Below are 15,435 nucleotides of genomic sequence, written 5' to 3' on the forward strand. Positions count from 1 at the left end.
CAACAACCAAGGTCAGTTCAAAGCTAACCTGTACTAAATGAGACCTTGCCTGAAAACAAACAAACAAACAAACAAACCAAACCAAACCAGAAACCCAAGCCAAAACTGCAACCCCCACCCCCAACAAACAAACAGGAATAAATACACAACACCTGCTGGCAACCATGTAGATGTATCAGAATCTTCAGATAGTGCTCTGCTGGGGAGAGGGTAGCTTTGAAAATAGTTTGCAATTCTTAAGTTAAACATGGAGGTATCGCATGACAACTACAGAACTGAAAACATGGCCACCCAGAAACTGAATGCTCAAAGCAACGTTTTCCACGGTAGTCAAGAAGTAGGAACAACTCAACCAACGCCTATGAGGTGGTGAAGACACCAACTGTAGTAAAACCACACAATGGAATGTTCAGCCCCAGGAGGCAGGAGACACATCCTGCCATGGCCCAGAGCCTGAATGACACAGAGGGACAGGGTTTGGAGGGCAACCTGCTAAGGAAACAAGCCGGTCAGACACTGGCAAACGCTGAGATCCCACTTACCCGAGGTGCTAGGGTGACCACACCTCCACAGGCAGGACAGGGGATGTGAGGGGAAGGTCTGCGCTCGCTATGCAAATGGCTACATAGTTTCTGCGAGTGGAAGAGTCTGGAGTGTACAATAAAGGCACTGTACTTCACAGAAATGCATACTTCAAAGTGGCCAAGGCGCTAGGCATGGTGGGGGCACACTTTTAATCCTAGTAATCAGAAGGCACAGAGGCAGGAGGGTCTTAGTGAGTTCCAGGCCAGCCAGGGCTACACAGTGAGACTCTTTCTCAAGGAATAAAAAAATAAAATAATGAAATAGGAAGTGCTTAAAGGGTTTGGAGACTTACGTTAGGGTAATGTGTGCGCATACCTGTGCTTACACACATACATCATACAGTGGTACCATTTAAATGTTCAGAATGGGCCATTCTATACAGAGAGAGAGCAAGTGAGGGGTTGCTGGACACTGGGGTAACTTTGAAAAGTAGGAGCGACTGCTACTGGGTGTGGGGTTTCTTTTGGGGGTGGTGAAATGTTCTAAAACTGAGGGTAAGTGTACAACATTCAACAGATTGAGGGTTGGGGGCCAACAAGATGGTTCGGCAGGTAAGTGGGCTTCTGCGTGAACTCATGACCTCTGGAGACCAGGTGGTAGAAGAAGAACTGAAATTGTCCTCTGGCCCTACAGGAGTACAATAATACTGATGCCATGGGGGTGGGGAGCTCCACTGGCACACGCCTTAAAGCCAGCACTCAGGTGGCAGAGGCCGGCGGGTATCTGAGTTCGAGGCCAACCTGGTCTACAGAGCTAGTTCCAGGACAGCTCTGGCTACACAGAGAAATCCTCTCAAAAGAGAAAAAAATAGAGCCCCATTGAATCCTATACTGAAGTTAAGGGAGGAAGACCACGGAAGTAAGAAGGCCGACGCCTTTAAATAACTGTTACTTTGTTTCTGTTAGGCAAGCTTTTTCCTCTTAATGGAAGATAGAACATGAGGCTGTTGTTGTCGGGACAGGAAGGAAGGAGGGCTCTCCATGAACAGGAATACAGCTACCTCCAATGACTCAACTGTGCTCAAGAGAATGGAGCTGGGGTAAGTGGAGCTCTGGAAGCATTTGAATAGGCCAACGCACTGTTCAGAAAGCAACTAAAAACCTGTATTACGGGGACCCACCAAACACTTTTCAGGCCTGATAGCTGCTTTTGAGATGAGGAAGTTCTATGCTAGTTAGTTGGGTTATAAATCTCTCTTGATTTCTGGGCATTTTAGACAACCGAATGTGCCTTTGATTTGTTTGTCCATAATTTAATTACACACTGGGACACTACAATAGATATAATCTTTAGAACATTTACTCTTGGAACACTGGGGCTAGGTTGTAGAAAAAGTTTACGGGTAGAAGAGACACCGAAGGGGCCAGCGGAAGGCCAGCATCCAGTCTCACTGACAGAGGGGGGGTGAACCTTGGAGGGCGTTGTGAGAGGGAAGCCGGTCAGGGAAAGACACACAACGCCACCTGCAAGGTGCAGGTGGTCAGCATCATGGAAACTAACAGGGTAGGTGCTGGCAGGGAAGGAGGGTGCGAAGTCTCAAGGGTTTGTGCTTGCATGATGGAAGGTTTGGAGGGTGGACGTGCAGCCACACGCCCACAGTAAACACCCAGGAAGCAGCCGCGAGAGGCAGATGCTCAGGGAGATGCTGAGCTCAGAGCTCAGAGCTCTGGCCTGTCATCTCAGCATTTAGGAGGGTGAGGATGAGAGCAGCCTGGGCTATTCTGTTTCTGCCACATATCAAGAGGATTTAAAGTGCAGCGTGGAGCTGAAAGCCTGAGGTGGTTTCATTGTCATGCTGAGTGCCGTGGAAAGAATTCTTAAGTGTGATGAACCTGCTCATGTGTTTGTCTTTTTAATTTTTTTTTTTTTAACTTGTGATGGAGTTATGGAAACGGGCCACTTGGTTTAATTTTGTGATTGTTTTTACTTCCCGATTCTTGCCTGATTATGCAATTCTGGGAGTTATGAGTGGAAAAAAAGGCAAAAGTTCATGTGCCAAACTGTTCTTTTCGTGGCACTGCACTAAAGAGGAATGAGAAACGTTTCCACTTACATCAAGATGTTAACAGATATTTATGTGTGCTTTCATGGGGTTTATGCATGGCGTGTGCAGGTGCTTCCAGAGGCCAGAGGCATTGGATGTCCTGGAACTGGGTCACGAGGAACAGCGAGCCACTGGCTGTGGGTGCTGGACACTAGACTCCGATCCTCTGATTGAGCCATGTCTCCAGCCCCACATCAAGATAATTTTTGACGATGTTTTCCTATATAGTCTGGTTGGCCTACTAAGGCCCCAGGCAGGACTAGAAGCTGAGGCAAACAAATCCTTCTGTCTCAGCTTCCCAGATTCTGGGATGATAGATGAATGCCATCATACTCAGGTCTACATGATGTTTCCATAAATAAATAAAAAAAATCTAAGTAAATTTGGATCTGGGGGACTCACTACTAGGTAAGATATCTTCTTTCAGATCTAAGAGTGGATACCTTCTTGTACCTGAGATGTATTATCTGAGTTTTTCTTATATATACTTTCCTCTTTCAACAAACTTAAAGGTCACAGAATCCATCTTGAGTACAACACAAAATCTTGCCAAGATTAAAAAATCTGTCACATTGACTCCAAAATGTAACCATTTCCCCCAAAATGCTTGATTCAAGATACATGTAAAAGGACAGATATCCATATGACTCTGGGACAGAAGGTGAACTCTGGGAACAGCCACTTAGTATCTTGTGGACATACCATATGACTTCTGACTTGTCAGCTCCGCCTCTGAACCATCTACATACTGCTAAATGTCTTAAAGACATGGCCATGTCCATTTCTATAAACTGTCTCTTAAGCCTAGCGAGTCTTTCAGTATTAGATTTGTATGTATTTTTAAAAATGTTTTATTTTTAGTTATGTGTATGTTCATATGTCTGTATGTACATACATGTGCATGTACAGGTGCCTGCAGAGGCCACAAAAGAGCACAGGATCTCTCAGAGCTGGAGTTACAGAAGGTTGTGGGCCATCTGATGTAAGTGCTGGGAACCAAACTTGGTTCCTCTAAAGAGCACTCGGGGCTCTTAGCCACTGAGCATCTCTCTAGCCCCAAATTTATATACTGTTGCATATACCAAAGTTCACAGGACACACTATCTCAGCAGTTTTCAATCTGTAGCTTGTGACTCCTGGTGGGGTTGAACACTCTTTCACTGGGGTTGCCTAAGACCATCAGAAAACACAGATCTTTACATTGTGGTAGGTAACAGTAGCAAATTACAGTTATAAAGTAGCAGTGAAATAATTTTTTTTTGGGGGGGGGGAGCACGGAGAGATGGCTCAGCGGTTAAGAGCACCGACTGCTCTTTCGGAGGTCCTGAGTTCAATTCCCAGCACCCACATGGTGGCTCACAACCATCTGTAATGGGATCTGATGCTCTCTTCTGCTGTGTGTCCAAAGACAGCGGCAGTGTCCTCATATACATAAATAAATAAAAATCTTTAAAAAAGAAAAAATGAAAAAAATTTTTTATGGTCACCATACCATGAGGATCTGTATTAGGAGGGTTGAGAACTCTATCTGTTTAATTATTTTCTGGTAAATTTTGTGGTAAGAGCACTGGCTGCCTGTCTCTGGAAGAGAATAGATTTGTGTTTCCGCGCAGGGTGTAACTCCCTGTAAAGACGATCGGTTGGCTGGGATGAGGATGCAGCTCAGTTGGCAGAGCACTTACCTAGCATGCATGAAGCCCCGTTGTATGCTCAGCATGACATAAGCCAGGTGTGGCGTGGCGGTGCATGCCTGCAATCTAAGCACTTGGGAGGTAGAGGCAGGGCGAATAGCCCAAGGTCACAGTGAGTTCATGGCTACAGGAGTCTGCCCCACCTACCAGAAAATAAAAGACTGGAGATGATTCTTTTTTAATTATAAACTACCTTACATTTTTTCCCATTAGGCTAGCCAAGAAACTGCTCGTTAGGGAGTGTTACATGGTGAGATCTCCCTGGCCAGGGGCTAGAGTAGAAACTGCATTTAGCTAGGCAAGAATAATGACACCGTCTGCTTGCACAGGGCGCCCACTGTCATCCACCAGTATCCTACATTATGTGATTTAATCTTTTCGTTGACTTTTTGGTCATAGAAAGACACAATGAAGTGATTTGCCAGAGGAGACCCTGTGCTTCGATTTTACCAGTACTTCTTGACCGAGCCGCCCGTCTGCCTGTGCAGACCCAGGCACTCAATTCTGCTTTTGTTTGTGCTTACGATTTAAGAGGAGGGTCAGATCAGGAAACACTCAGGCACTGAACAGGACAGGACTTGGAATGGCTGACCTCCAGTTCACTTGTTGACTGTTCCCTAGGTTACACCAAAACTGTACGATGGCCCAGTTCCCGCCTTACTCATCTGCTGTTTTCCGTGTCTGTGTGTACCATGACTGCATATGGTGATCACACATGAACACACTTAACAGGATGCATATGATAAGGTACAGAGTCTGTTATCTTCTATTCGAGTACCCACGGGTACCCACAGCTCTACCCGCTTATAGGCACCTACTGGCTCCTAGGAGATCCTTATAGTTTGAGAGCTGGGAGTGAAGGGACAGTCAGTGTTAGGCAAGGATGTTAATGCTTCTCCAGTAGCTGATCTCAAAAGCTTGGCATAGGAAACTTCGCACGGCATCTCAATTCAAACAACCCAGTTGTCATCTTTTCTCTCCCTTGGGTGCTTGGGCTCAAGTTTAGGGCCCCATGCACACTAAGCTAGGGTTGTCACTGACAGCTGTGGCCTCAGAATTGTAGTTTTATCATTAAAAAAAAAAAAAAAAAAACACATTTTCTGGACATATAATACCACTAGCCACTTTCATTATTTATTAAAAATAAATTTCATAGGAAGAATCCTGGGAGGAAAGCTGCAGACCATGCCAACCTCTGAGCGAGATTACAGGTGACTGGCTTTTCTGGTTGATTTTTTGAGACAGAGTCTCACTGTGTAGCCCTGGCTGGCCTGGAACTATGTAGATGAGGCTGGCCTCTAACTCTTGAGAGCTGTGATTAAAGGCACGACCTACCACACTTGGCTAATTACAAATTCTGTAACCCTATGATCCTATCAGAGCTGTAGCATCAGCACTGCTGGCCTAGGCAAGCTGGCAGCCAGCGAGGCACTGGAAGGCTCTGTGGGGGAAACGCAAACTGGCATCAGCTTTCTCAGGGGCAATTTGGCCCTATTTATTTATTTATTTATTTATTTATTTATTTATTTAATCTTGAGACAGGTTGTTCCTTTTAAAAATATATTTTTTAAGGTTTTTGTTTTGTTTTGAAGACGTGGGTTCTCTGTGTATCCCTGGCTGTCCTGGAACTCAGAGCTCTACCTACCTCTGCTTCCCAAGTGCTGGGATTAAAGTCACGTGCCACCATCAGCCAGTCTTAAAATATTTTTATCAGTTCTTAGAGAATTATGCACCTGTTTTGATCACATTGCCCCTCCCCCAAGCCTATCCAGATCCCCCTCCCCCTCCTTACCCAAACAGGGTGCTCTCAAACCTAGGGTCCACCACCTCACCTCTCCATGTGCCACCATGCTCAAGTTCTGTTAGAACTTTATTAATTTAAAATTTTAATTGATCACTGTGTGTATGTGGATGTAGTGCTGAGCCACAGGTACGCCGATTAGAGTGTACCTCTGAGGAGGCAAATATTCTTTCTTACCTTGTCCTTTGTCCCGGTGATCCGACTCAGGTTGTCAGGTTTGTGTGGCAGACACTTCTTACACACTCAGCCATGCTGCCGTGCCCAGGTTCTTTTGTTTTTGTTTTATTTATTTATTTATTTTGAGACACTGTCTGTACAGTCCTGGCTCTCCTGGGACTTGCTATGTAGACCAGGCTGGCCTCGAACTCACAGAGATCCACTTGCCTCTGCCTTCTGAGTGCTGGGACTAAAGGCGTGCGCCACCACGCCTTGGCCTACAGCCCACCTTTTTAAAAATCACATTAGTCTTTGCTCTCTGAACTTTGTTACACAGAGCATGTATTTTTAAGTTTTATTCACCTCACAGAACTGACTCACCCTTAAAAGTGGTTGTTAGTGTGCACGTGTGCTGTGCTCTTCCGACAGTCAGAGCCACACAGGCCTCCTCAGGGATCTCATTCCTTTTGGGGGTTGGTTTATTGTTTTTGAGACATGGTCTTGCCACATAGCCCAGTGCTGGTCTCAAACTGCTAATCCTTCTGTCTTGGTCTCCCCCGTGCCGGGCTTACAGGTGTATGCCACCATACATGGCTTCTATGTCCTTAAAAATAGAAAACATTTCTGAGAGATGTTGCAGAGTCACTTAACTGTAAGAAGCTGTATACAGGGGGAAGATCAACAGGGTTTGGATTATAAGAATCATCTGACACACATGAACAGGGAGGGAAAAATACAAGAGTTAAAAAATCAACGTCAAAAAACATCAAGCAAAAGCAACCATCACCACCAAAGGATGCCCCATCTGGGAGGTCAGTCTGTCAGCAGAGGGCTTGCCTGCCACACAAGAGTGAGGACCTGAGTCTGGCCTGTGGCAGTCATGTGACCTCTGGCCCCAACTCGCATGCATGTGCACTCAACACACATATGCAACCCTCCTCCCTCCACATGACCCCACCTATAACTGTATGGTATGTAAAGAAAAAAAGATGGAAAGGGTCTGAAAAAAATTAAGATTTTAAAAATGAATACAAGCTAGGTCTGCCTCCTTAAATAAACAAATATGGACTTTTATATTAAAAGATTGAGATAAGATGTACAAGCAGGAAGAGGAAAAAAAAAAGGAAAAGACGCCTTTGGGACTGTGGAGAATAGCTCAGTGGTTAAGAGCATGTGCTGTTCTTCCAGAGTACCGGGATCTGGTTCCCAGCACCCATCGTGCCTCACACCCAACCGACACCCTCGTGCCTCACACCCAACTGACACCCTCGTGCCTCACACCCAACCAACACCCTCTTCTGACCTTTGAAGGCCCCAGACGCACATGTGATGCACACACACGTAAGCAAAAACACTCGTACACATAAAATAAGTAAGTCTAAAAACGTTTACAGCTAAACCAGACTCTACGTCGATCTGAGGAGGACTGCCCGGGTTCCATCTCTGGAAGATGCACATTAAACGAGCTTAGAGATACATGCTAATCCCCGGTTTCTGGAACTCCCCCATCACAAGAAGATGGGAGGTGACAGAGAGGTGCTTGTTCTCAAGTAACAAGTACCCACTGAATATTGACAATACCCACTTGACCAAGAGAATCTGAGAACGAGGAGAGCTGGAGAAAGGGGCCCTTGAAACAAACCTCTTAAACCACGCAGCAATGCTCCAAGTCTTAGGCTTTTGTTTTTTTGAGAGGTTTGCAGTTTTTGTTTTTTCCATTCCTGGGGATGGAACCCAGGACCTTGGGTGCAAGGACTGTACACTCCACCCATGAACCACATCCTCAGCCCTGTGCATGTTTTTGGAGAAAGGATGAAGAGGATTGAGGACTTGACTCAGACTGTAGGGAACCTGCCTAGCAGGTGTGAAGCCCTGTGTTCGGTGAGAACATTCGTATTTTTGAAAAACAACGTTTTTCTGAGAACATTTGGCAAATTTACATCTTTCTGACTTCATATAAAAATTCTAACCTTCCTCTGGGGGCATTCTCCTTATGAAAATTTTCCTTTAAGCACTCCAGATCTTGGGAACATTTTGTAGGACATCTTTATTTTTCTTTTCCATATCGCTCAAATCACAGTTCAAAAGTTATGCAAGAGGAGGAGTCTCTCGAACCAGGAAAAGGAGACTTTGCCGCTTATCCCGTACAAATCAATCAGCCTGGGCACCACAAGCTCCTGTTTGCTTAATTGGGTCAGTGGAGTGACTTTAGCCACTGCCCTGGTTCAACATCAATACAATAATGGAAATGTACACAGGGCAGCCGCCATGCAAAGCTTGTTTTTGTAGAGGAGGAAAGAATTAAACGAGAAACATTTTCAGCTTTCGAGTTAGGAAATGACAAAGTAAGGCTGATGTAACTGTCTGTAATAATTAAACACTGCAGATGGGCCCATCCTCAGATGGGAAGGGGCATCTTTAAAAAATAGCGTAGGTATGAATTTTGTGTTGACTTTCTATCCGGTCAAGAGCATTTACCTTGTGGCTAACAACTGACGTAAAGCTTGATTCCAAAGCAAACAACAGGGAATTCTTGAGAACAAGCTATCCTTAAAACATAATATGGCGTCTTTATTTCCACATGCGGTATGGGTGTGCACAGCCTCTTAGAGGAAATTAATGTACTGTGTGTGCTGGAGACTGTCGCTCACGACATAACCACCTGTGCAAATGCTAACCATATGGAAATAGATGATACTATCCCTAATGATATGCTAAGTAAGATAAAACAATAATCAGACTGTAATTCTTATTTGCTTAAAAGCAAACACACCTTATCAAGGAGGCGATCTATATCACGAATTAGAACCATAAGAGGCTGCAGAGATGGCTCAGCAGTGAAGAGCACTGACTGCTCTTGTAGAGGACCTGGGTTCAGTTCCCAGCACTCGTGCGGTGGCTCACAATTCCCAGTACTAGGAACTCCAACCATCTCATCTGACCACTATGGGCACCAGACACGCATGTGGTACACAGACATACATGCAGGTAAAACACTGAAACATGTAAAATAAAATAAGCAAATCTAAACAAAACCTTTAAAGGCCATGACAACAGTTAAAGATGGAATTGCCTTTGAAATATGCAAAATAACATCTGAGAGGCTGTCACTGTGAAGGGAGGATCAGCCATCCACATCCACGGGCTAACTGCAGATACAGCTGGGAGCTAACTTTGGCATTAGGCTGGAAGTTGGACCAGTAGGACTTCCACTGCCATCTTGGGCAGGTGGTCATAACCTTAGAAGGGGCCAAAGATGCCTCTGAAATCATCTTTTAGACCTAACTCCAAGCTGCAATGAATTCTGACTTCAAATTCTGATGAGATTTTGAATGCCCAAGGCAAATGCAAAGGGTTAAGCTTGGCTGTTTTTTTTTATTTCTTAGAAGCTAACATATTTTAAAAATCAAGTTCAGCTCAACTTAGATTACCAAAAGGTGCTCTCTGATGAAGAGCAAAGGTGCCCCCTGACTGTACTTTGAAGTAGATGGTTAGAAAGCTAATATAGAGTTTGTGGATAAATATAGCCGGTCTTTAAAGGCAGAACATATTGCTAGGGGAAATGTCCTCCATCCCAGGACTTACAGCACAGAGTAACAAGACTGTTTTTCCACCCGGCGAATTTGCAGTGTTGGGGAGCATCATCCAGTAGACCCAGGGAGAAGTCCTAAATTGGAAAAGCAGCTGAGTCCAAGGTCATCTCTCTTGTTTCCAAATATATCTTGAAACAAATGTAAGAAGGCCACTTTGCTGAGTGTTATCTGGACATATATAGTTTCAATCAAATTCTTTGAGAAGTGTCAGAATAGAAGCTGAACATTTGTTTGACATGGCCAAGCCTCTGGCAAGTGGTCTTCTGATGGCTAAGACTCTCCTTGGCAGCTCTGTGACTGTTCCGACGAAAACTCTCCTGACTCTCAAGGGAAAGAAATCAAGCACTGTGAAACACCAGCTCCGATTTCTTTTTTAAACACAGGAAATCATATAAACTTATAAAAATCTTTCCCAACAAAAATATCCCTTTGAGATATTCTGTTCCTCAGCTAAATTCTTTAGAATGATCAAATCTTTTTTTCGAGCGCGCACGCGCACACACACACACACACACACAAAACCCCAACTGTTACATATAATTTTTTTTTTTTTTTTTTAAAGATTGGATGATACCTCCTTTCAGTCTGGGTCTTTGTATTGGTGTGAAAATATCTTCCTCCTCTTAATATAATCAACAGATTAACTGGCTGACTGTCTATACTGCTTCTCCCCAGTTCTGGTTAAGCCCCCAGACGATCACGTGTTCTCCACATAGAGAACCTCTCATTTTATCAACAGTCCATGAGGAAGCTGGGACACTTGGAGAACCAAGACCAAGAGGCTGCTCATCACAGATGCTGTAGCACAGAGCTCTCACCATCTGGTTTCCAGCAGCCCCTCCCTCATCCCTGTAGGCTCTGGCTTGTACCACAGGATAATTTGCTTCTACCGGTTTCATGCGCCCAATGGAGTCCCTGCCCCTCTCCAAGTTAGATTCTACACCTGCTCCCAGAAGAGGTGGAATCGCGGGTGTCGCTCCTCATTGGGCGGGCCTGATTGCTCAGCCAAAAGGGCTTTTCTTCCTTTTGATTTCTGAATTGGTCCCTTAGAGCTCTTAAACCCCCAAAGGATTGCAGTGTCCTTCACACAACATAAAGGATCTAAACTATGTCATAAAACCAGTGTCTGGAAGCCCAGTGAAGCTCTGCTCTTTCTAATAAATGTTGATATCTTGAAATACTGTAATCTTCAGGAAATCTGGGGTAGTTCTGCTTATGAGGGAAACAAGCACTAAAAACCTCTTCTATTGTGGGTCATTGCTCATATTGATACCTAGACTTCATGCTTTTCTCCCATGGCATGTCACCCGCCTCCAGCTGTCCCCACAGTCATTATCTTGATCATCCTGCAGGCCCAATGCTCCTCCAGTTCCCACCTCTTTTGAGGAAGCCTCCTTGACTTTTTTCATTTTCTGGTCTTCCTAGCTCCCTGTTTTTTTGTTTTGTTTTTTTGTTTTTCACTTCTTCATTTCGCCACATCTCCACCCACTTTTAGCTCATTATTGCCCAGGCTGGTATTGAACTCCTGAGCTGCGGACGGTCTTGTCTTGCTACAGCTCCCAAGAAGCAAGACAGTAGGCATGAACCACTGTGTCAGATCCAGATGCTTGGGTTTTTTTGTTTTTTTGTTTGTTTGTTTGTCTGTTTTGGTTTTGGTTTTAAGCAGAATGAACATAGATTTATTTAGGAAAACTGAGAAAGAGCTCCCCAGAGTGGGAGGGGCTTAGGGAAGAATATTCTAGATGCCTGTTTGGCATCTAGACATTCCATGGCCCCAGCATATTTAGCACCTAGGTATTAGGTCTGGATGCTTACTGATGCTTATAGGTCTGTTTAATACTGCAGACACACTTTTTATTCTCCTGTGCCTTTTCCTATAGTCTAGCTGAGGGACCCCTGGTGGGTCCCTGAGGCCAAAGGGTACCAAATCATCCTTTTTATTGTATACTGTTTTCTCTATACATTCATGCATATGATACATTCTAATGTAATGGAAATAACAATAAAATATGACTTAAAATCAGATAATATGATAAAAGCTATTTAAAGTTTATAAATTATTGTGACATTTTTCATTTATAAGTTTTGGAGTACAGCTGACCAAATGCAACTGAAACATCAAAAAGCAAATCTGTGGGTCAGGAGGGACTGGTGTACAGAGCACAGCGGCTTAGCACAGTGGTGGTCCCTCATCTCCCAAGGCAACCGGCCACACACTGAGATCTCCTGTCATTTCCTGAACATACCACATCCTTAAGTGAATTTTAAACGTACGTATCATGTGTGTGTTCTTATGTTTGCGTGTGTGTGTATGTTCTTCATATTTATATGTGGACTGTCGGTGAGCAGTGCTCCAGGAGACCAGAAAAAGGAAATCAGTTCCTATGATGCCGGAGGTACAGGCAGTTGTAAACCTTCATGTGGGTGCTGGGAACCCAAGCTAGGTCCTCTGTAAGAACAGCCAGTGCTCTTAACTGCCAAGCATCTCTCCAGGCCCTTAAATGTTTTTATATCTTCCATTTTTTTCCATAAAATTTTCATCAGATTTCCATGAAATCTTAACACATCCTTGCAAATCTAGACACATTTCAACTCTTTTTAAATCATTCCCTCAAACCATTCAAAATATGTAACATTACGTTCCTATATAGTATCTGAGTCTGTGCATTTGGAAAATTCTGTTTATTGGTGGCAACCATCTTTCCTGCTCAGCCGCCTTGCCTGTCTAAAACCTCTGAGGTTTTTAGAACAAAAATGAGGTCATGTAGATTTTACATTTTGGAACTTAGTAAAGAGTCACACACAGGAGATAAGTATATGTAAGTAAATATTCTCCAGTTTAGAAAGAAGCTCTGTCTTGGCACATTTATTTAAAAAAATGGCAAGAGGTGTTTATAAAGTGGTCAAAATAATTTTGACGGAATAAATATAAGCATCTTGTAGTCTTGCTTATTATAATTTTTTTTTTGTATTTAAAAAATTCTTGGAGTTACAGATGGTTGTGAGCCACCAGGTGGGTGCTGGAATCCTCTGCAAGAGCAGCCAGTGCTCTCAACCTCGGAGCCATCTCATCAAGCCCCAAATCCAGTCTTTAAAAAGGTAGTCTGAGTTTATAAATGGCACTAAACAGAATTTAATGCACACAATAATTCAGAAACAGATGACAACTTGATTATAAATAAATCCTGTTTACAATGGACCCCACACCAAGGCAGCAGTTAAGAGCACAGGTTTTTGATGCAGGCTCTGCCACAGTCATTACCTAGTCCATAGTATGTCGTCTCTCTAACTGTCCTGCCTCACTGTGAGAATAACCCTGCTTCCCACAGAAGCTTCTGGGACTAAACCTGGCACATGCCCGGCCCTCAGTAACAGTTTTAGCCTTTTCTTCTTTATGGAGACTGCAGAGCTTTGGGAGACAGTATCTGCTAATTTGTTGCTTTGTTTAATTAATGTCTGAAACCAAGCCCATCCTTTGATACCACAGCACTGTGCCCAAGCCTCTTTAAGGAGGGACCTGCAATGCAGCTCCTCTTCAGAGCGGGAAGGCAATCTGCAGCAAGGGCAGCAGCAGACTGGCTCTGTGCTGGCTGGCAGGGCTCCCTCAGGTCCCTCCAACAAAGGGTGAGTCACTCCAGCACCAGAGCCACTGTGCTCTGCTGATCTCTAGGCTATCCACCAAGTGCTACACTAAGCAGCTCCTCACAGGGACCAACTGTCACATCCTGGACTCAAGTGGAAACTTAAGACCTCACTGGGAAACAGGAATCTTTCATCTCTCCCCATATACTGAATTGTGACTTTCCATAACAGCTTAGTGACGCAAGGCTCTCTGGTTCTAGAAAGGAAATTGTGAAATTACCAGTGACCAAGAAAGTACTTCCAGTTTGCCAAAAGAGGGAGCTTGGGAGCAGAAAGCACGTGTTTGTCCAGGCCTCTCAAAAAACGACTTATTTGGACTCTGTATTTTATTTTATTTTTTATTTCTTTTGCAAGGACTGGGTAAGAATAAACCATATTCTTGCCCAATGAACCTGCTAATTTTTTAAAAGACTGTTTTAAGACACAAGAGTCAAACATCAAAACACACAGATCACCTTTAATGATCCTTCTCTACCCTCCCCAGACAAAACAGGCACCACATGCCTAGTTGCCACCGCAAACAGCTCTAATTAGACTGCCCTCGTTGAGGGGAGAGGGAGGAAGGACTCAGCCAGCATAAGGACAGAGGTAATTACACTGGTGACAAAGGTGCAGATCTGTCTCTTTTCTGGTTGCTGTGGACTGTCTGAAAGATAGTGCGGTACACATGTTCCAGACCTACCACACCACAACATGGCCAAACTGTGGGCAAGCAAGTTATGGGAAGGCTAGTCAGCGGGGTGGACACCCATTACCTGCCCCCGAGGCAGACTCCTTCCTGCCAAGCAAGAGGCGTGATGTGAGCACCTAGAACTCTTTGTGGAAACAAACCTGTTATTCAGTCCCATCAGGTATCAGGGTTGGGCGAGGACCTGTGTAAGGTGAGGTTTCTCTGAGAAACAGTTATTTTTTTTAATATAAACTTTGCCTTTGTAAGGACAGCTTTGTCTGTGTTACTCACGAAGCATTTTTTTTCCAAATTCAAATCCAAAGAATCCTGCCAATTTACACATTTTACGTTTGAGTGAATATATAGCCTCTTATTTTACTCAAATTATTTAAAAAAAATGCTTGGTATCATCTTAGCATTAAAAAACGTAAGAAACAACTTGGAAAGTGCATAGACCTTAAAATTTTCCAAAAAAAAAAAAAAAAATGTATAAATGTCATGCATGCTAAGAATTCAGCAGAATGACAAACATCAAATTAAAGCAAACGTGACTCAATGGCTTGTTTTAGAACTGCTGCCTGCTGAATTAAAGCAACCAGGGAGCCAGCATCAGCCGAAAGGGAAAGCTAGCCGGTTCACAGTCTCTGGGTCCCTTTCCCTTCACTCTCTAGTGTTCTGAGGTCTTCTAGCCTGCTCCCCAGCTCTGTAAAATGTGACCTTGAATTCAGCTGATTGTAACAGGAAGTACATCCGACGTCTAGATTCTTCTTAAAGGGCATATTTACAGGATTATTTCTTGGACCAATAGTGAGCGAGAGGGAGTTGCCACCGACAGTCCAAATCCTCAAACAGCTGGAGCAACAGCCCCAGAGAAGGAAAGCGACTGCAGGGGCAGGTTCACAGGGGCAGGTTCACAGGCGACATTCTTCTCCTTTATTTGGGCCATCACGTGAAAGACACAGTTATTTTCTAAAATGATTAAGTGGGCTCATCAATTAGCCAGTTAGCATATTAACCTTGAAGGAAAAACATGGAGCAAGGTCTTCTCTACTAAGTACAAGCTGTCAAAAACTGTAGGGTTAGTCAGAGCTGCTAGAGTGGAAGGGAAGTCTGCATGAAACCCATTAAGCTGCGTTACTAAGTGTCCAATGTTACGTAAAAGCTATAAATAACTTGTTCTTTTAGAGGTTTTTCCAATTTGCTTTTCTTGAAGTGATAGCGATGTCCTGCTTCAATTAATGAAGCAGTCTTGG

At 43.9% G+C, this 15,435-nt stretch overlaps 1 protein-coding gene across 1 annotated transcript in view; it reads right to left on the reverse strand.

Annotated features, from left to right (window-relative positions):
- Nucleotides 1-6,591: 6,591 nt before the first annotated feature.
- Ift81 (intraflagellar transport 81) overlaps nucleotides 6,592-15,435 on the reverse strand; it is a 77,781-nt gene continuing 68,937 nt past the window's right edge. The window contains exon 20 of the mRNA XM_076922772.1: nucleotides 6,592-6,881. Coding sequence (XP_076778887.1) covers nucleotides 6,846-6,881 — 36 coding nt within the window. The 3' untranslated portion in view covers nucleotides 6,592-6,845. The remainder of the gene's footprint in view (nucleotides 6,882-15,435) is intronic.

The sequence above is a fragment of the Arvicanthis niloticus genome, chromosome 24, assembly GCF_011762505.2.
Source record: "Arvicanthis niloticus isolate mArvNil1 chromosome 24, mArvNil1.pat.X, whole genome shotgun sequence".
NCBI lineage: Eukaryota > Metazoa > Chordata > Mammalia > Rodentia > Muridae > Arvicanthis > Arvicanthis niloticus.